The sequence below is a fragment of the Salmo salar genome, chromosome 13, assembly GCF_965601325.2.
Source record: "Salmo salar chromosome 13, fSalSal1, whole genome shotgun sequence".
Classification (NCBI taxonomy): domain Eukaryota; kingdom Metazoa; phylum Chordata; class Actinopteri; order Salmoniformes; family Salmonidae; genus Salmo; species Salmo salar.
The window spans coordinates 101284390-101306155 of record NC_138303.1 but is presented as its reverse complement, the minus strand read 5'-3'; the positions used below and the strand labels follow the sequence as shown (position 1 = coordinate 101306155).

Genomic DNA, 21766 nt, shown 5'->3' with positions numbered 1-21766 from the left:
CCAAGAGGGATTAATTCAAAGCCGCTAATGAATAAGATTAACCCAACCTCCATACAATATTTCTAGACTGTTTTACAGTTTTTTCCAACTGCTTACACACTAAATCTTTTCATGTCACACGATTTTTGAAACCTCTCACTCAAAGTGCAAAACTACACACCAAATATCTAAAACCATAAGCTATTTCTCAGCCTTTGACTCAGTTGTCAATTGCATAAAACACTTTTTTCAAAACACTACACACAATTCTCTACCTAAAACACAAAAATCTAACAGGAAGTGACTTGCTTTCCTTTTCCAAACACAACCAATCAAAATGCTACACTTATTCACCAGGTCACACACACAATAGGACAGAGGGCAATTACCAATGTCCCTGGACAGCGTGGGGGTAATATAACTATGTGTGCTGCCATCACTCAAAATGGGGTCCTCCATCACAATGCCACACTGGGTCCATACAACACCGGCCATATGCTCACTTTTCTGGATGCAATTTACACAATGCTTGTCCCTGATCCAGATCAGGAGCCTGCTAGATTTGTGGTTTTATGGGACAATGTTAGTTTTCACCGGGCTGTTCTGGTCCAAAACTGGTTTGCCACCCATCCACAATTTGTAGTTTTGTACCTACCCCCATATTCACCTTTTCTAAATCCCATAGAGGAATTCTTCTCAGCCTGGCGCTGGAAAGTGTATGATCGCCAACCCTATGCCCGCATGCCGCTTCTCCAGGCAATGGAGGACGCATGTGGGGACATAGAGGTTGCCTCTGTCCAAGGTTGGATACGCCATGCTAGGAGATACTTCCCTCGATGTTTGGCAAGAGAAAACGTATCTTGTGATGTGGACGAAGTATTGTGGCCAGACCCAGCTCGAAGAAGAGATGAAGCGTTGCTTAGCACTGGTGACTGCCCCCCCCCCCCACCAATTCCTGGACTGCCCCCCCCCCCCGGGACCCCACAATTATGTTCTTTACTGTATTCTAAAGAATATACTTTTGGTTTACATATGTTTATGGTTTTGTTGTATGCTACTGTAAACAACACTAATGTTTGGCCTAATAAATATTTTCTGTTTCTACATTGCATTGTTGTTTACAGTGTACTTGTTACCCCTCTCAGCAGATTACTTTCACTGTAGAACATTGTATTGAAATGTAGATATAAGTCTATGAAAGACCAAAGAGCTTTAGATTTAGAACAACAGTGTTTACATGGTATATCCAAAAATGTACTATTATGAAAGCAGTGTTTGCCATTTCATGCAAATGCTTCATTCTGACATGTGTTTATGGCATTTTGAATGCAGTGTTACATTTTGAAGGAGATGTGAGGCATTTTGCATTTTGTGTGTGCAGTTTAGGGAATTGTGTGTAGAGTTTTGAAAAAAAGGAGTTTTGAAAACGTGTGTAAGCAGTTGGAAAAAACTGTAATAAATGGCCTATAGAAATACTTTTCTATTGAAATTGAAACACAGTTGAGCTTCTGGTCATAATCTACATGAGTCCTATTGAGACATTTATGTACATTGCCATTGTAGTCTCTACCTGAATACACAGATTGGGATAATTTCTTTAATCTACTCTTCTGCGCTCTGCTCTATGCTACTCTGCTCTATTCTGCTCTGCTCTGCTATACTCTTCTGCTCTACTCTACTTCATAGCCAGCAGCATACCACCCTGCATCCCACTGCTGACTTGCTTCTGAAGCTAAGCAGGGTTGGTCCTGTTTGGCCCCTGGATGGGAGACCAGATTTTGTTGGATGGCCAGTAGGAGGCAACCTTTCCTCTGTTCTGAAAAAATATCCCAATTCCCCAGGGCAGTGATTGGGGACATTGCCGGGTGCTGTCTTTCAGATGGGACGTTAAACGGGTGTCCTGACTCTCTGTGGTCACTGAAGATCCCATGGCACTTATTGTAGGGGTGTTAACCCCATTGTCCTGGCTAAATTCCCAATCTGGCCCTCATGGTCACCTAATCATCCCCAGTTTACAATTGGCTCATTCATGCCCTCTCCCCCGTAACTATTCCCAAGATTGTTGCTGTCAATGAGAATATGTTCTCAGTCAATTTACCTGGTTAAATAAAAATCTCTACTCTGCTCTACTCTTTTCCTCTACTCTACTCTACTATGCTGTTCCACTCAACTATACTCTGCTCTACTAATTTCCTCTACTCTACTCTGTCCTACTCTACTCTACTCTTCTCTTCTACTCTGCTCTGCTCTTCTATTCTTCTCTGCTCTGCTCTTATACTCTACTCTACTATTTTCTTCTTCTCTACTCTGCTCTTCTACTCTGCTCTTCTCTTCTACTCTGCTCTGCTCTTTTCTTCTTCTCTGCTCTACTCTTTTCTTCTTCTCTACTCTGCTCTACTCTTTTCCTCTACTCTACTCTACTCTACTCTGTCCTGCTCTACTCTACTCTACTCTACTCTACTCTACTCTACTCTACTCTACTCTACTCTGCTCTGCTCTGCTCTTCTATTCTACTCTACTCTACTCTACTATGCTCTGCTTTTCTACTCACTCTGCTCTTCCACTCTACTCTGCTCTTCTACTCTACTCTTCTACTCTACTCTACTCTGCTGTTTTCTTCTACTTTACTCTGCTCTACACTACTATTCTGCTCTACTCTACTCTACTCTGTTCTACTCTGTTCTGCTCTGCTCTTTTCTTCTACTCTACTCTACTCTGCTATTCTGCTCTTCTCTTCTACTCTGCTCTACTCTTCTACTCTACTCTGTTCTTTTCTTATTCTCTGCTCTACTCTGCTCTTCTACTCTACTCTGCTTTTTTCTTCTACTCTGCTCTACTCTTCTCTTCTGCTCTGCTCTACTCTGCTCTACTCTTCTGCTCTACTCTAATCTACTCTTCTGTTCTACTCTAATCTACTCTTTTCTTCTACTCTGATCTTTTCTTCAACTTCAACTCTTCTACTCTGCTCTACTTTTCTCTTCTACTCTACTCTGCTATTTTCTTCTACTCTACCCTACTCTACACTGCTCTTCTACTCTACTCTGCAATTCTCTTCTACTCAACTCTGCTCTTTTCTTCTACTCTACTCTGCTCTTCTACTCTACTCTACTATTCTACTCTGGTCTACTATTCTACTCTTCTAATCTACTCTACTCTGCTCTACTCTGCTCTTTTCTTCTACTCTGCTCTTCTCTTCCACTCTACTCTACTGGGCACTTCTCTTCTACTCTACTCTGCTCTTCTCTGCACTTTTCTTCTACACTACTCTGCTCAACTCAACTCTGCTCTTTTCTTCTACTCTACTCTGCTTCTCGTCTACTCAACTCTACTATGTCCTGCTCTACTCTACTTTACTTTACTTGACCTTTTTATTCCTTCCTAAACATATGCCATCAATGAACGATTTCCAATCTCATTTGGTCTATCACCACTTGTTGAAGGTGTTAATATATCAAATTCCCATATCATGATAATATACTGTAGGTAAGAACATGTTGGAATATTAACTTTGGCTTGATGTTCTTTCACAAGATTAGCTATGGTGGCGTCCAGTGCCATGGAAGTCAGAGGGTTATGTCCAGGAGGAACTTCCATGGGTGCCTTGAGAACCTGCTCTGGAACGATATGAACATGATAGATCTGGCCAAACAGCAACAGCAGGTCTCCATCACGGTACGTTTGCAAAGGGGAGGGAACACATCACCTCTACATCACTCTCCAACCAAGGTGCATGAAAGAAGTAGCAAACTGAATTGAAAAGGAAATTTAACAACTCTTGGAGGTTGATAAAAAATGTATGAAACCAACTTGTTTCAGCCTTAGCCATCCTCCGGGTTTGCTACCTCAGCCTGTTGAACTGTAGGTGGTTGGTAATGGGTTTATTATTTCTATTTTTTATTTATTTAACCTTTATTTAACTAGGCTGACCTGGAATTATCTGGGATTTATCTGCTGACCTGGATTCAAATAGTATTTCTTTCAAATACATTAGCTGAGCTTGATTGAGCAAAATTGAACAGGTGGAATAGTCTCAAAAGTGCAAAAGTATTTAAAAGAAAACAGAGATACTATAAATCCCATAGCGCACCTTGTGTGTTTGTGTGTGTGTGTGTTGTGTGTGTGAACTGCTGGAAAATCAGACCTCCCTGCATCTAGCTGCTCCTCTATGTAACAGAATCACCTCAATACAAATGGGTTATTTTCATGTTGATTGGTCCATTAATGAGGGGAGTACATTGAACAGAGAGTCTGAATCCCTCTAGATGGTGTTTAGCTCTCTCCTAAACACATTTTACCGTCTTGTAAATGATTACCTTAACTGCTCCAAAATGAAGTAGCGAATGGAGGAATAAGCAGAAATAATTCATGCGGGAAAACTGAAATTAATAAACACCCACATATCTAACACAGAGAATACCAGTAGCCAGAGGTGAGATATGACCACTTGTTTAAATGTTATAAATATGCTAGGGAAATGAAAGTGAAGTCAGTTTCTGGAGTATACTTTGAGGACATATTTCTTTGTTATTTTTCAGTGGTTAAAGTTTCTGCTCACTAGAGTAGCATACTGTAAGCACTCCGTTGCAGTATATCACTTTCACTGCTGCTGCAAACAGCTTGGACACATGATCTACTGTTTCCCTGTTGTAGTTACTGTATAACAATGTTATACTATTATAAAGATACTGCTCTGATATCACTTTGAGCTAGACAGAACTGTAATACACCATTTTCACTCAGCAGCAGACCATGAAACCATCATTACTGTACAACCACCATCCAACAACAATGATCAACACATTAGATGGCTAGACCCTACTCCCAGACAGACACACAGTATGATTTCAGTCATAACTTCAGAAAGTTGCATTTGACTAGCCTGATTAAGATGGTCTATGTTATTACTAGCTTAAACCAGACTGAATTCTGCACTCAACCATTGTTTTGCTTCAGTGAAACAATGGTTGAGTGCAGAATTCAGTCTGGTTTAACCTGGCTAGCATGACACCAATCATCTTTGTTTGCTCTGCTAATGTCCTGAGATCATATACCTCAGATTCCTATAGGTTACGCTCTCATTATGGTATGAATTATGAATGTCCTCCTGCTGGACATTTTGCTGATTAGATGGATATCTTCTAATGCTATTCGCAATAGACTCAGGTCAGATGTTCCTAAGCTTGATTTCACCTTCTTGCTGAGGACTAATTAATATTTAGGTTATATATATATACACACACTTTTTTTTTAGGGCAATGTGACCTTTACATGTGCTGAGCCAGTCTCTGTCCCCGTGACGTTCGCCGGCGCGCAGAGTTTCCTCCAGTTGCCAGGGGCAGCGCAGCAGCAGAGAGACGGCGGCGGGGTTGCCGTGGCGGCGGTTGGCGTGGCGATCAGCCTGCAGTTCCGGACCTGGAACAGAGCGGGCCTTCTGTTAACCTTTGACCTCCAGCAGCAGGCGGGGAGCCTGTGGCTCTACCTGAGTGAGGCCAGAGTCAGGCTGCAGATACACAAGGCTGGAAGATACACAATCCTAGTGGACGTCACTGCAGGTCAGATCAACAGTAACATACGGCTGTTGTTTTGTGAAGTTTTGATCTCTGAGAATAACACAATCTCATTACCCTAAATAGCTAATCACTGGAAAAACAAAAACATCCTTATTGCACCCTAAGACTGTTATACAAAATATTGAGTTGAGCAGGATAATGTCCTATATTATAGGTAGCTAATAAACTCTTGTTTCCTTTCTGTCCATAGGATTTGGTCTGAACGATGGCCAGTGGCATTCAGTAGACCTAACTGCAAGGAGAGGTCATCTGACCATCACTGTGGATAAAGAGGAAGACTCCACGGCTCATGCCAGCCCATCTTTCCCCGTGGTATCAGGAAACAACCTCTTCTTTGGAGGTGAGAGAAAGCAACATGCATCATACACTGAGTGTACAAAACATTAGGAACACCTTCCTAATATTGAGTTGCACCCTCTTTTGCCCTCAGAACAGCCTCGATTTGTCTGGCCATGGACTACAAGGTGTCGAAAGCGTTCCACAGGGATGCTGGCCCATGTTGACTCCAATGCCTCCCACAGTTGTGTCAAGTTATCCTTTGAGTGGTGGACCATTCTTGATACAGAAAGGAAACTGTTGAGTGTGAAAAACCCAGCAGCGTTACAGTTCTTGACGCACTCAAACCAGTGCGCCTGGAACCTACTACCATACCCCGTTCAAAGGCACTTAAATATTTTGTCTTGCCCATTCACCCTCTAAACGGCACACATTCACAATCCATGTCTCAATTGTCTGTCTCAAGGCTCTACAGTGATTGAAGTGGATTTAACAGGTGACATCAATAAGGGATCATAGCTTTCACCTGGATTCACCTGGTCAGTCTATGTCATGGAAAGAGCAGGTGTTCCTAATGTTTTGTGCACTTAGTGTACATTGGACCCCAGGTTTTTTTCTGACTGTGTCACATGATCAGGAAAAACTCTTCGCCCTAATCATAAATACTACTTGGCTTTCCAGAGACTAATCCTAATTGCAGTTAGATAGGCAAGGGTAACTGTTGGTGCATATGTGTATCAAGATTTGTATTGGACCAGCAGCGTTTGATCTCAGGGCTTAGTGCAGAGAAGCATAGAGTTTCTTAACCAAACTGCAGGACCTCTCCTCCTCCTCCTCCACTTTAGCTTCCCTCAGAGCATTGTTTCTCTGTTTGGATTCTGTGTTTGTCTCTCTGTCCCCCTCTCCCCTCTTCCCCTCAGCAAAATCTTTTTGGAAGGCTTGTCATGTCATTTAATTACCTTTAGCAGAGAGCCAGGCAGCACCAGCTCTGTGTCCACAGCCCACACACACTGGAAATCAAGCAGAATAACAGTTACGCTTAGAAAATCTCCTGTGTTCAACACTTGGCCTTCACTCTGGAATATACAAGCTATACTCTGAATATACAGTGCATTCGGAGCTGTATATCGATTTGGAGATCGATACTACAGCGATCTCCAGCGATCTCCAAATCGACATGTGTAGAATCATCGACAGGTCAGTACAAAACACCATTCCCTGATAGGATTGTTACTAGGGTTGCACAACATTCCCATGTTTTCCAGAAATCCTGGTTGAAGGATTCTCAGATTTCCTGTTTATTCCCTCCTGGTTCCAGGAATCTTGTAAGAGGAATTTCTGGATAACCGAGTGTCCGTGTCAAAATGTTGCTAATGCTATATCTTCCTCAGTTCACACGCAAACTTAGCCAGATATAACTGGTACAAGGGCAACCTGGGTGTGTGGACTATTGGATGAACTAATGGTTTTGTGAAAGCTCCCGATTTAACTTAATTTTGAGTCATTTTTAGGAGATGCTCTTATCCAGAGCGACTTACAGGAGGAATTAGAGTTAAGTGCCTTGCTCGGAGATTCGAACCAGCAACTTTTCGGTTACTGGACCTACCTCTTGATCGCTAGGCTACCTGCTGCCTGTGTAACTTCCTGTAAGTTTGGTACATTTTACATTGAAGTCCTTTAGCAGACTTTCTTAATTAACCAGAGCGACATACAGAGCAGGAGCAATTAGGGTTATGTGGCTTGCACAAGACCTATTGACTTTTTCCACGACATAGGTGAATCCAGGTGAAAACTATGATCCGTTATTGATGTCACCTTTAGATGAAAGGGAGGAGACAGGTTAAAGAAGTATTTGTAAGCTTTGAGACAATTGAGAATTAATTTTATTTCTATTTAACTAGGCAAGTCAGTTAAGATTATTTTGCAATGACAGCCTACCCCTCTCCTAACCCGGGCGACACTGGGCCAATTGTGCACAACCCTATGGGGCCCCCGATCACTGCCAGTTGTGATACAGCCTGGGATTGAACCAGGGTCTGCAGTGACACCTCTAGCACTGAGATGCAGTGCCTTAGACCGCTGCGCCACTCGGGAGCATATGTTTTTCCATTCAGCGGGTGACTGGGCAAGACAAAAGATTTAAATGCCTTTGAACGGTAGTAGGTGTCAGGCGCACCGGTTTCTGTCAAGAACTGCAACGCTGCTGGGTTTTTCACACTCAACAGTTTCCCGTGTGTATCAAGAATGGTCCACCAAAAAAGGACATCCAGCCAACTTGACACAACTGTGGGAAGTATTGGAGTCAACATGGGGAAGCATCCCTGTGGAACGCTTTCAACACCTTGTAGAGTCCATGCCCCGACGAATTGAGGCAGTTCTGACGGGAAAAGGGGGGGAGGTACAACTCAATATTAGGACGGTGTTCCTAATGTTTGATATTTTGTATACTCAGTGTATATACTGTACTGTACAAGCTATACTCTGAATATACAAGCTATACTCTGAATATATACTGTACTGTACAAGCTATACATCGAATATACAAGCTGACCTCTGAATATACAAGCTGACCTCTGAATATACAAGCTACATTCTGAATATACAAGCTATACTCTGAATATACAAGCTATACTCTGAATATACAAGCTGTCCTCTGAATATAAAAACTGTCCTCTGAATATACAAGCTGTCCTCTGAATATACAAGCTGTGCTCTGAATATTCCTCTTATATTGTATACTCTGAATATACAAGCTGTACTCTTCTTCGCTACTGTATGAGATACAACATATCTTTGTAATCCTTTATCATGGGGCAATGGCTTTGGCCTGTTTTTATTGACCACCTGTCTTTTGTAAGGCCTACTTGTAAATGGCCGTTGATTTATGGCTGTCGTTTGGTCTAATACAGGTTGCCCGGACAGTGAGAATAACCAGGAGTGCAGAAACCCCTTCAATGTGTTCCAAGGCTGTATGAGACACATCCATGTGGATAACAATGCTGTGGATCTGATCAAGGTACAACAGATGCTGATAGGAAACTACAGTGATCTCCAAATCGACATGTGTGGAATCATCGACAGGTCAGTACAAAACACCATTCCCTGATAGGATTGTTACTAGGGTTGCACTACATTCCCAAAATTCCCATGTTTTCCAGAAATCCTGGTTGAAGGATTCTCAGATTTCCTGTTTATTCCCTCCTGATTCCAGGAATCTTGTAAGAGGAATTTCTGGATAACCGAGTGTCAGTGTCAAAATGTTGCTAATGCTATATCTTCCTCAGTTCACACACAAACTTAGCCAGATATAACTGGTACAAGGGCAACCTGGGTGTGTGGTCTATTGGATGAACTAATGGTTTTGTGAAAGCTCCCGATTTAACTTAATTTTGAGTAATTTTTAGGAGATGCTCTTATCCAGAGCAACTTACAGGAGGAATTAGGGTTAAGTGCCTTGCTCGGAGATTCAAACCAGCAACTTTTCAGTTACTGGACCTACCTCTTGATCGCTAGGCTACCTGCTGCCTGTGTAACTTCATGTAATGCAGTGTTGAGTTTGGTACATTTTACATTGAAGTCCTTTAGCAGACTTTCTTAACCAGAGCGACATACAGAGCAGGAGCAATTAGCGTTATGTGGCTTGCTCAAGGCCACATCAGCAGATTCTTTCCACCTAGTCTATCAGGCATTTGAACCAGCAACCTTTCAGTTACTGCCCCAATGCTCTTATCCACTGGGTTACCTGGTAGATACTATATTTGCAAGATCTAGTTCTGTGTTGAGGCTGATTTTCTCATCTGTTTCACTGAGCCTTATGTGAGGACTTTGTTCTTAAATAAACTGATTACCCGATAGCTTTGGTTTTGCTACACAGAGAAGTCTGTGCATTGTTTGCTTGTCACTCGAACGCTTATCTCTGACATTTCTTCAGATCTTCCCCGACACTTTTCTTGATTGTTTTCACATCTATCTTTTATATGAGGTGAAAGCTTTTCTGAAGTAAGATGTGCTATTTTGACAATACAACAGTGCGAAGTGAAAGGGGGAGATTACACCACCCTGTGGAGTCCCAGAGATGAAGAATCAGCAGCAGAAAGATTGGTCCTATATGAAATGTAGACGTATTGTTCAGTGGAGGCCGTGGTTTGGAAATAACCAATATGATGTTCCCTGCAGAGTCTGATTTGTTGCAATTCTATTATTGCTGCTGCATTGCTGCTGCTGCCCTGTCAACTCTATGCTTTAGTTTTTAGTTTAGAGGGCATGGTTTGTTTTTCTAATGCCGCTCTCTTCTCTCGTTTCTCCTTGATTTTAAATGGCTCACTGTTTGGTCTCCCATCGCCTTCCTCTTATATTGTCATCTTTGTTACGGCCATTATCATCAAAGTCATCATCACTTTCATCCTTCATTTTCATTCTTATCATCACCACTGTCATCACCATCTATCAGTATTGTTATTGGGTGCATCCCAAATGGCACCCTTTTCCCACTATTCTGTAGTAAACTACTTTTGACCATGGGCCCTGGCCCGGGCCCGGGCACTATATAGGGAATGGGGTGCCATTTGGGATGGAGACTTCATCTTGTAATCTTCATCTTCGCCATAGTTCTTGCCAGCCATCTTTTTCAGATTGTATCTGATATGTGAGAGACAGCGAGTCAAAGCCACTCATGAGGAGCGGAGCTAATGTTTTACTGTCGGCTTTCTCCACGCTCAAATAGGAACACGATTATTGTGACAATTATCAACACTCCTTGTGGCCACACGCGCACGCACACACGTACGTGCACACACATATACAAATTCACGTAGTCTCAGCAAACAGTCTGTCTGTACTGGTTGTAGCTCGTCGTCAGAGAGACACATTTCTCCTGCTTCACTGGTTTTAATTGAATATCTGGACCTGATCCTATTATTTAATTTGGATCTGCTTCTGTCTCTGATGGTCTGGAGACTTTATGGCTCACTTGAAGCAGATGCTTTGAACTTTGAGATTCCCTTTTTAAATGAGTTTAGCTGTATTGTTGATTGGCGTATTCAGATTGTGTTGTATTGGAAGGAATGCGCTGCCTGCACTGCAATCAAGCTATATCACTGTCCCACTAGCCACCAACCCTTGGTGGGGATGCAAAAATTCATTATTCATCTACATTTGAGTCATTTAGCAGACGTTCTTATCCAGAGAGATTTACAGTACTGAGTGCATACATTTTCATTTGTACTGGTCCTCCATGGGAATCGAATCCATGCTCTACCAACTGATCCACATGGGACCAGAATGCCACATGGGACCAGACTGCCACATGGGACCAAATTACACTGCTCAAAAAAATAAAGGGAACACTTAAACAACACATCCTAGATCTGAATGAAATAAATAATCTTATTAAATACTTTTTTCTTTACATAGTTGAATGTGCTGACAACAAAATCACACAAAAATAATCAATGGAAATCCAATTTATCAACCCATGGAGGTCTGGATTTGGAGTCACACTCAAAATTAAAGTGGAAAACCACACTACAGGCTGATCCAACTTTGATGTAATGTCCTTAAAACAAGTCAAAATGAGGCTCAGTAGTGTGTGTGGCCTCCATGTGCCTGTATGACCTCCCTACAACGCCTGGGCATGCTCCTGATGAGGTGGCGGATGGTCTCCTGAGGGATCTCCTCCCAGACCTGGACTAAAGCATCCGCCAACTCCTGGACAGTCTGTGGTGCAACGTGGCGTTGGTGGATGGAGCGAGAGATGATGTCCCAGATGTGCTCAATTGGATTCAGGTCTGGGGAACGGGCGGGCCAGTCCATAGCATCAATGCCTTCCTCTTGCAGGAACTGCTGACACACTCCAGCCACATGAGGTCTAGCATTGTCTTGCATTAGGAGGAACCCAGGGCCAACCGCACCAGCATATGGTCTCACAAGGGGTCTGAGGATCTCATCTCGGTACCTAATGGCAGTCAGGCTACCTCTGGCGAGCCCATGGAGGGCTGTGCGGCCCCCCAAAGAAATGCCACCCCACACCATGACTGACCCACCGCCAAACCGGTCATGCTGGAGGATGTTGCAGGCAGCAGAACGTTCTCCACGGCGTCTCCAGACTCTGTCACGTCTGTCACGTGCTCAGTGTGAACCTGCTTTCATCTGTGAAGAGCACAGGGCGCCAGTGGCGAATTTGCCAATCTTGGTGTTCTCTGGCAAATGCCAAACGTCCTGCACGGTGTTGGGCTGTAAGCACAACCCCCACCTGTGGACGTCGGGCCCTCATACCACCCTCATGGAGTCTGTTTCTGACCGTTTGAGCAGACACATGCACATTTGTGGCCTGCTGGAGGTCATTTTGCAGGGCTCTGGCAGTGCTCCTCCTGCTCCTCCTTGCACAAAGGCGGAGGTATCGGTCCTGCTGCTGGGTTGTTGCCCTCCTACGGCCTCCTCCACGTCTCCTGATGTACTGGCCTGTCTCCTGGTAGCGCCTCCATGCTCTGGACACTACGCTGACAGACACAGTAAACCTTCTTTCCACAGCTCGCATTGATGTGCCATCCTGGATGAGCTGCACTACCTGAGCCACTTGTGTGGGTTGTAGACTCCGTCTCATGCTACCACTAGAGTGAAAGCACCGCCAGCATTCAAAAGTGACCAAAACATCAGCCAGGAAGCATAGGAACTGAGAAGTGGTCTGTGGTCCCCACCTGCAGAACCACTCCTTTATTGGGGGTGTCTTGCTAATTGCTTATAATTTCCACCTGTTGTCTATTCCATTTGCACAACAGCATGTGAAATTTATTGTCAATCAGTGTTGCTTCCTAAGTGGACAGTTTGATTTCACAGAAGTGTGATTGACTTGGAGTTACATTGTGTTGTTTAAGTGTTCCCTTTATTTTTTTGAGCAGTGTACTATGCAAAGACGACAATACACTGTGTATTTTCATGTACCACTCCAAGTGAAAACCTGATATAGTGGTGTGAGTGCTACAGGATTCCTTATTGGGTTTATTTACACGCCACAGATAGCCATAGAGGGGCAGCAGGTAGTCTGGTGGTTGTGTTGGGCCAGTAACTGAAAGGTTGCTTGATCAAATCCCTGAGCTGACAAGGTAAAAATCTGTCGCTCTGCCCCTGAACAAGGCCGTTAGCCCACTGTTCCTAGGCCGTCATTGTAAATAAGAATTTGTTCTTAGTTAGTTAAAGGTAAAAAGAAGAGGATTTGGGGTTATTCATTTTCAGTTTTTAACTGGACAGAATCGCATAGCTAAAACATTCACAGCCAGCGGAAATAAAGTTTTCATCTTGTGACTCCATTTCAGACGTTATTGTGGTCTAAAGTTAGGGGGTGTGTGTGGGCACATGTATGTGCGCGAGTGTGCATGTGTGTCAGTTGTAGAGAAACAGACAGACAGACAGAGGCTAAAAGACAGGAAGAAAAAAGGAAAGAGATACAAAAAGGCAAGTAGAGAAAGACTGAGAGACGGACAGGGAGAGACAGACAGACGGACCGAGACAGACAGACGGACCGAGACAGACAGACGGACCGAGACAGATGGACCGAGACAGATAGACAGACAGACAGACAGACAGACAGACAGACAGACAGACAGACAGACAGACAGACAGACAGACAGACAGACAGTGCCCAACAGACAGAGCCCAATGGGAGACAGGTAGAGAAAGACAGACAGACAGACAGACAGAGGGGAACAGAGACAGAGACAGACAGACACCATCTTTACTGCCACGGCCAATATTGTTGTGTGAACGTACTGTACCCTACGTGCTTAAGATGATATAAATCAAACTAGCTGTCACAGACCTTTCAAAAATGTCAGCTTGGCATCGGTAGAAACTTGATCGATTAAATATACATTATGGCAAACACATTTTTAATCAACTTCATGTTATGTTTTTCAGTTTACACTGTACGTTGAAGGCACTCTAGTGAGTAATCATTTCAGCAGTTGCATGTATTGTACATAATATAAACATTATATAAACATATAAACATTATGTACAGCCATATCTAGTGACTGCCACACCATTTTAATACTGTATAATAAACATGAGTCAAATTGTTAGAATCAAACACCGTGGCCTAGTTTCCTGGACACAGATTACGCCTAGTCTCAGTCAAAAAATCTATTTTAATTCTTAAAAGTCTAAGCATTGAATAACACATTCATAAATGGAAAAAAAGTAAATAATAAGATATTAGGTTTTGAAGTGTTTGACATATTTAACCCCATTTTGGGGGTTAAATAAACCAGTACTTGTTACCTTCAGACAAGTCCCGTGAGCAAAAAGGAGAACATCGTCGTGAGAGTCTCCCCTATTTATTGAATGGTAGTTTATAGGTGAAACCGTTCAGAAGTTACAGACGTTTTCATGCGAAGACCAATTTTCGAGAAGTCTCATGGTCTGACAAACACCGCTCGACTGTAGCTCTGTCACATATCTCTAGTTTAAACTGACAGGTTTTGATAGGGATCTCCAGTGTGTCAAATGACTCTATGGGTTTTTAATGGACATTTTCAGCATGTTTATCAGGGGAAAGCTTCATCTCGGTCCAGAAACCTGGCCCCAAGATGTGGTTGACCGAATACAGAGGAAAATGGTGTTGGTGGAAAATGGTGTTTGACAAGCCTGTTGACGAGGTAATATTCTAATCAATCACATCTTGGGGTTCTATTCAACCGCCCCCCCCCCCCCCCCCCGCTGTTACGTTACTTCAATCTTCCACTCTGTGAATATGAATACCTGTGTGTGTGGTGCTGTTGCTCTGCTGCTATCGGGAGGATGAAGAAAGTGAAAAGTAAAAAGTCTCTCCCTTGGCGAGTGTGTGTGTGTGTGTGTGTGTGTGTGTGTGTGTGTGTGTGTGTGTGTGTGTGTGTGTGTGTGTGTGTGTGTGTGTGTTTGAGAGCTAGAGACAGGGGGAGAGAGAGAGTTAATTTGTGAGGCTTGTGTGTGTGTCTGCCTGCTCGCGCCTGCCTTTGTGCGTTCGTGGAAGCTGGAGGGAAAGCACTGCTTTTAGCTCCCTCAATGGCCCTATGCTCTGTGTGGAACCTCAGCATCAAGCAGGAGGGGTGTTGAAAGTGATCCTGTGATAAATGAACGGGGCATAAACAGTGCATTTTGTATAAATGAAATGACAATGCCAGTGCACATCAGGCAGGCTACCAGCACACTCCATTACCTCAAGACACGTGTTTGTGTGTGTGTGCACGACAAAGGGAGTAAGGCAGTAGCACAAAGCTGGTAGCTTAGCCCTATGAGTGGAGTGGGGAATTGAATCATTTATAATGCAGTGATTTTAGTCCACTCTCTCTCTCTCTCTGTTAGCTAGCTACCGGAATTTATCGAGAAGCCAAGTAGCTCAGGAACAGAGAAAATAACCAGGTCGATCAGGTGCATAGCCACCTCACCTTAGACAATAAGAAACAGAGATATGATTATGCCGCTCCTATACAATGCGAACAGAATGATTATCTTTAGATCGTAATCAACATTAGGATTATCATTCTGCTCCATTTTAATAATTTAAGATTCCCACCCCATAATTGTCACACTTAACTATATTTACAATGTAGTGACAACTACTTCCATTCTAATGTGTAGTTTTACCACTCTTACTGATGTCTAGATAATTACGTATTATCCACCATAGCATTCGCTCTTACTGCCATTCATGTACAGTAATTCACCCCCTGCATTTAAGCTCCTGGCTGTGCTGTGCTGCAACAATACTTTGTTTTCCCCTTGGCTCTGCAGCAGACCCATAGACATGTACTGTAGGCTACGGCATTGCATATCCAGGCTATCTATGGCTGCAGCAGTGAGTTTTGTAAGACATTTGCTATATCCTATCCAAACCTGGGTTTAAATAGTTTTGTTATTTTCTTTCACCTGGCACGCTTCATAAAGGGCAGCTATAGTATTTGAAAGTTAGCGAATAGGATTTGAACCCAGGTCTGGCTGTATTTTGCTGCAGTGAGGAGTGTTGGACCAGTGAGTTTAGCCTCTGTCAGCCTGCAGTGATTCCCCCTCCCACACACACACACACATCCCACCACCAGGATGCACCAGTATCTCTTCCTAAGGTCGCGTTGATGACATGGGGTCCGTCTCTCATAATGTGACGTTGGGCCACCTTTGGTCTCCAGGCTTAGGGGAGAGGACCTGAAGACCTGTCTCACCTGTCTCCTGCAGGGCCCCTGTCAGGCTCAGCCAACCCTTGAAAACACTACAGTTCAGACAACACCAGCGAATGGCAACTAAGAAAACAACACTGTAACCTTCACCATTGTTTCTCCGGGCCTGCTTTGCCTGTCTCTCAGCCGGTGACTTTCCCGCGTCGTGACACGGCTATATTTATCACCCCTCTGTAATTGGGATCACGATGCACGTGGCTTAGCCTGCCGAGGGTTGGGCGGGAGGCGGCATCAGGGCCCAGAGAGAGGGGGGGTTATGGGTAGCTGAGGGTACCTAGCTGCCCCAGCCTCCTGTCACCCTGTCTGTGAGCTGTGGCATACAGCCCTGGAGCATGTGCTCTCAAGCAGGTGCTCTCTCAATCTCAATTTAAAAGGGGCGTTATTGGCAAAAAAAGGTGTATGGAAAAAATAAAATGAACATTCAGAAATGAACAGTAAACATATTCAAAATAATACAGTTGAAGTCGGAAGTTTACATACACCTTAGTCAAATACATTTAAACTTCATTTTTCACAATTCCTGACATTTAATCCTAGTAAAAATTCCCTGTTTTAGGTCAGTTAGGATCACCACTTTATTTTAAGAATGTGAAATGTCAGAATAATAGTAGAGAGTGATTTATTTCAACTTTTATTTCTTTCATCACATTTCCAATGGGTCAGAAGTTTTTGCGTCTCTCTCTCTCTCTCACACACACACACACACACACACACACACACACACACACACACACACACACACACACACAGACACACACACACACACACACACACACACACACACACACACACACTACAGACAGTACCGAGAGGGGAAAAAAGTTGACTCTCTGTCCCATCATGCTGTTCAGGGGAATGAGGTTATTTACTTTGTAGCTCTTTGATGCCCTTTTTAGGACATTCTAGCTAGCTTTTCTCGGTAGTAGTCTTTACCGGGGGGTTCAGTGACTTGGCTGTGAACTGTAATGACTTGGAGTCATGTTGAGTAGAGTTGGACGGAAACACTCTGTGATGATATATATATAGTGCGGTGATATTCAGTGTGGTGCTATACAGTGCGGTGATATACAGTGCGGTGATATACAGTGTGGTGATATTCAGTGCGGTGATACATAGCAGTGGTGTCTCACTGGATTGATCCCATTCCAGTATTTACAAAATGGAGTTGCACTGTGTGGAAGATTATGGGACCAAGGGCATCCATAACATAATTAGGAATTAGAATACTAATATGATCTCTATGATCCATAGAATGTGATACAATAGTATGGAGAAAAGAAAGGGATAGTGTGTGTGTGTGTGTGTGTGTGTGTGTGTGTGTGTGTGTGTGTGTGTGTGTGTGTGTGTGTGTGTGTGTGTGTGTGTGTGTGTGTGTGTGTGTGTGTGTGTGTGTGTGTGTCCTGAAATGCATGCACCTGAACCTCTGTTTTAGTGTGTGTGTTGAACAGGATCTAGGTACGTAATAAGAGTATCTAGCTCAGTGCATCCTGTTTGTTATATGTGAACCTGTTAGCAGGTGTATGAAGTTGTCAGGTCCATCTTTACATGACTCATGGCAGGCTTAGCTTTCCATCCTTTGCTCTCTTAGAGGGAGATATTGAATGAGAAGAAAGCTGCCCATGTGAACAGCAGGCTGCAGTGAAAGAGAAAGTGTTTGAGAGAGATTGAGAAAGAGAGTGTTTCTCTGTGTATGAGGCAGCGGTGAGAGTGTGTGAGGCAGCCTGTGAAATCCTGTGATTCAGCTCAGTGGCTGTTCTGGGATCAGTGCCAGCAGGTCAGGCAGACGGATGTGTCTCAGGCTGGGCTGGATGTGTCTCAGGCTGGGCTGGATGTGTCTCAGGCGGGGCTGGGTAGGTCTCAGGCGGAGATGGGTAGGTCTCAGGTGGGGCTGGATGTGTCTCAGGCGGGGCTGGGTAGGTCTCAGGCGGAGATGGGTAGGTCTCAGGCGGAGATGGGTAGGTCTCAGGCGGGGCTGGATGTGTCTCAGGCGGGGCTGGATGTGTCTCAGGCTGGGCTGGATGTGTCTCAGGCTGGGCTGGATGTGTCTCAGGCTGGGCTGGATGTGTCTCAGGCGGGGCTGGATGTGTCTCAGGCGGGGCTGGATGTGTCTCAAGTTGGGCTGGGGATGATGGGGAGCAGGTTAGTGTTTTTCGTAATGAATCTTGTTCTGGAGGCAGCTCTGCAGAGTGATCACTAGCTGGCCCAGTGAGAAAGTCATAAAACCAGATTTTTAACCTTAATCCTAACCTTAACTACACTGCTAACCCTAATGCCTAAACCTAACCTTAAATTAAGGTTAAAAAGCACATTTTTGTTTTCATACATTTTTACAATATAGGCAATTTTGACTTTGCATTTGGCCTATCAAAGGGGGAAATTGCTCAGTTCTGCCTCCAGGACAAAACTTATGACAATTAACATCATTCTGCTGATGAGAATGGCAGGCAGGATTGCCTCTTTCACATGCCATGTAAAATCTTTATCGGAGAGGAGAGAACAGTATTGATTCTCCAGTCTGACATTATGTCATTCCGTTCTTGTCGGAAAGGTCTCAATCTGTACCCATGCTGCGTTTAGAGCCTATAGGTCCAAAATGCACACACAGATATGGCAACATAGGCTGCAAAAAGGGATGCATCATCTCCACACACAAACGTATACGTCTAGAATATACGGGTGGCCTTTTAGTTACAAGATACTGTTAACAGATTATTAGAATATACACTACCGTTCAAAAGTTTGGGGTCACTTAGAAATGTCCTTGTTTTTGAAAGAAAAGCACATATGTTGTCCATTAAAACATCATCAAATTGATCAGAAATACAGTGTAGACATTGTTAATGTTGTAAATGACTATTGTAGCTGGAAATGGCTGATTTCTTATGGAATATCTACATAGGCGTACAGAGGCCCATTATCAGCAACCAACACTCCTGTGTTCTAATTGCGCGTTGTGTTAGCTAATCCAAGTTTATCATTTTAAAAGGCTAATGGATCATTAGAAAGCCCTTTAGCAATTATGTTAGCACAGCTGAAAATGGTTGTGCTGATTTAAATAAGCAATAAAACTGGCCTTCTTTAGAATAGATGAGTATCTGGAGCATCAGCATTTGTGGGTTCGATTACAGGCTCAAAATGGCCGGAAACAAATAACTTTCTTCTGAAACTCGTCAGTCTATTCTTGTTCTGAGAAATGAAGGCTATTCCATGCGAGCAATTGCCAAGAAACTGAAGATCTTGTACAGCGCTGTGTACTACTCCCTTCACAGAACAGTGCAACCTGGCTTTAACCAGAATAGAAAGAGGAGTGGGAGGCCCCGGTGCACAACTGAGCAAGAGGACAAGTACATTAGAGTGTCTAGTTTGAGAATCAGACGCCTCAGAAGTCCTCAACTGGCAGCTTCATTAAACAGTACCCGCAAAACACCAGTCTCAACGTCAACAGTGAAGAGGCGACTCCGGGATGCTGGCCTTCTAGGCAGAGTTCCTCTGTCCAGTGTCTCTGGACAGAGGAACTCTTTTCTTTTTATTGGCCAGTCTGAGATATGGCTTTTTCTTTGCAACTCTGCCTAGAAGGCCAGCATCCCAGAGTCGCCTCTTCACTGTTGACGTTGAAGGGCAGTTTTATTGCTTCTTTAATCAGGAAAACAGTTTTCAGCTGTGCTAACATAATTGCAAAAGGGCTTTCTAATGATCAATTAGCCGTTTAAAATGATAAACTTGGATTAGCTAACACAATTTGACATTGAAACACAGGAGTGATGTTTGCTGATAATGGGCCTCTGTACGCCTATGTAGATATTCGATACAATATCAGCCGTTTCCAGCTACAACAGTCATTTACAACATTAACAATGTCTACACTGTATTTCTGATCAATTTGATGTTATTTTAATGGACAAAAGATGTGCTTTTCTTTCAATAACAAGGACATTTTTAAGTGACCCCAAACTTTTGAACGGTAGTGTAATTGTAATGGTGCCCATTATTAGTTCTCAGAACTGACAATTTCAGAGGACATTCTGAGAATGCCTACCTGGAGTTCGGAAAAGGTTTCTTTACAGGTCCTGAAAAAACTTGAGAAAGGTGTAGAAAATCGAAAGAATACTGGGCCTTGAACCAAAAGCAGATGAATTGAGCTTAAGGACAGTATTATAAAACATAATGTAATGTGGTCTGTGTGTAGCTGGTGTAGAGGAGTCAGGCGCAGGACAGCAGATATGAGTAAATAAACGTATTTTACTGAAACATGTCAAAGACTATACAAAATAATGAACAAGTAATTGGGGAATTGAAACCAGGTGTGTAAGACAAAGACAAAACAAATGGAAAATGAAAAGTGGATCGGCGATGGCTAGAAGGCCGGTGACGTCGACCGCCGAATGCCGCCCGAACAAGGAGAGGGACCGACTTTGGCGGAAGTCGTGACACATAAAGAGATGTATTTATTTTAGGCATTCACAGGGCATTCACAGGATGCCAACATTTTTTAGTTTTTAGTCAGATATGTCTCTCTGAGAAAATAGTTTGACTATGCGCCAGGGGATGAAACCAATTCAGGGAACAGAACCAAAAAATGGAAAATAACGAAATTATTTGAGGAACAGAACCGAAAAATAAAGTGATCTATACTGTTCCCGGAACAAAACCATTATTTTAAAAGTGTGGGAACCAGTTAGTAACGTTATTTTACGTTCTGGGCATTTCTTTCCAGTCCCACAAAAATCGCAACAGCCTACGCAAAGCACTCACTCTGTCACTCAGAAATGTATTCCAGCATCTGCCTGCCATCTGGAAATCTTTGCCAGTGGGTGTGTAGGCTACCTGCCCCTCCCCTCTGAAGCATTGGTTAGCCTACTCTAGCCTACAGACATTACAAACGTAATTAAGAAATTAGGGAGAGAGGTTTAATTACAGAAGACTTTTTCAATACTAGTTAAGGATACTTTAGTTATCACATTTCCCATTGGATTTATTAACTACAAAAAGGTAAGATGTGTTTTTAATTCTAGTGCTGCTCTGCACACACAACCTTGTTACCTAGTCCTGCACACACAACCTTGTGAGCTGGTCCAACGTTAAACCAACTCGGAAGTTCAAAGATATTCAGAGTTCCTCCATAGAAGCCGCTCCTCCGTAGGTATAATTCTTTGGGCCGAATTCCGATGATGCATGTTATAACAAGATGCTCAGTGCTTCAAGGCAAGCTTCCTCCATCCTCTTTCACTCTCTCCTCACCGTCATAATTTCAGTTGCATCTCACGCACTACACTGTGACTGCCAGCACAGTGTGTGTGTGTTTGTCTTTCAGTATGATTAAACCATGCTATTACGGCAAAATAGAAGATGCTCTTAATGACTTTCCTGTACAGATTAAATCGCTTACCCGCTCCACAGCAAGCTGCTCTATTTTAATTTAACCTTTATTTAACTAGGCAAGTCAGTTAAAAACAAATTCTTATTTACAATGACAGCCTACCCTGGCCAAACCTGGATGACGCTGGGTCAATTGTGCACCGCCCTATGGGACTCCCATTCAAGGCCAGATGTGATACAGCCTGGATTTGAACCAGGGATTGTAGTGACACCTCTTGCACTGAGATGCAGTGCCTTAGACCGCTGCACCATTTGGGAGTTCAGATAGAGCATTCACTCTATCCTCACTGATTGGTGAAGTAATTTAATATTGAGCTAAATGTATATTTCAGAGGTATAAAAAGGAACAGAAACATTTCT

General features: G+C 43.3%; 1 protein-coding gene across 2 annotated transcripts in view; it reads left to right on the top strand.

Annotated features, from left to right (window-relative positions):
* Nucleotides 1–21766, top strand: part of cntnap3 (contactin associated protein family member 3) — a 189717-nt gene that overhangs the window by 105160 nt on the left and 62791 nt on the right. For both annotated transcript variants that reach the window (XM_045692517.2, XM_045692516.2), the window contains exons 7-10: nt 3511–3651; nt 5231–5531; nt 5740–5889; nt 8735–8906. In XM_045692517.2, coding sequence (XP_045548473.2) covers nt 3511–3651; nt 5231–5531; nt 5740–5889; nt 8735–8906 — 764 coding nt within the window. The remainder of the gene's footprint in view (nt 1–3510; nt 3652–5230; nt 5532–5739; nt 5890–8734; nt 8907–21766) is intronic.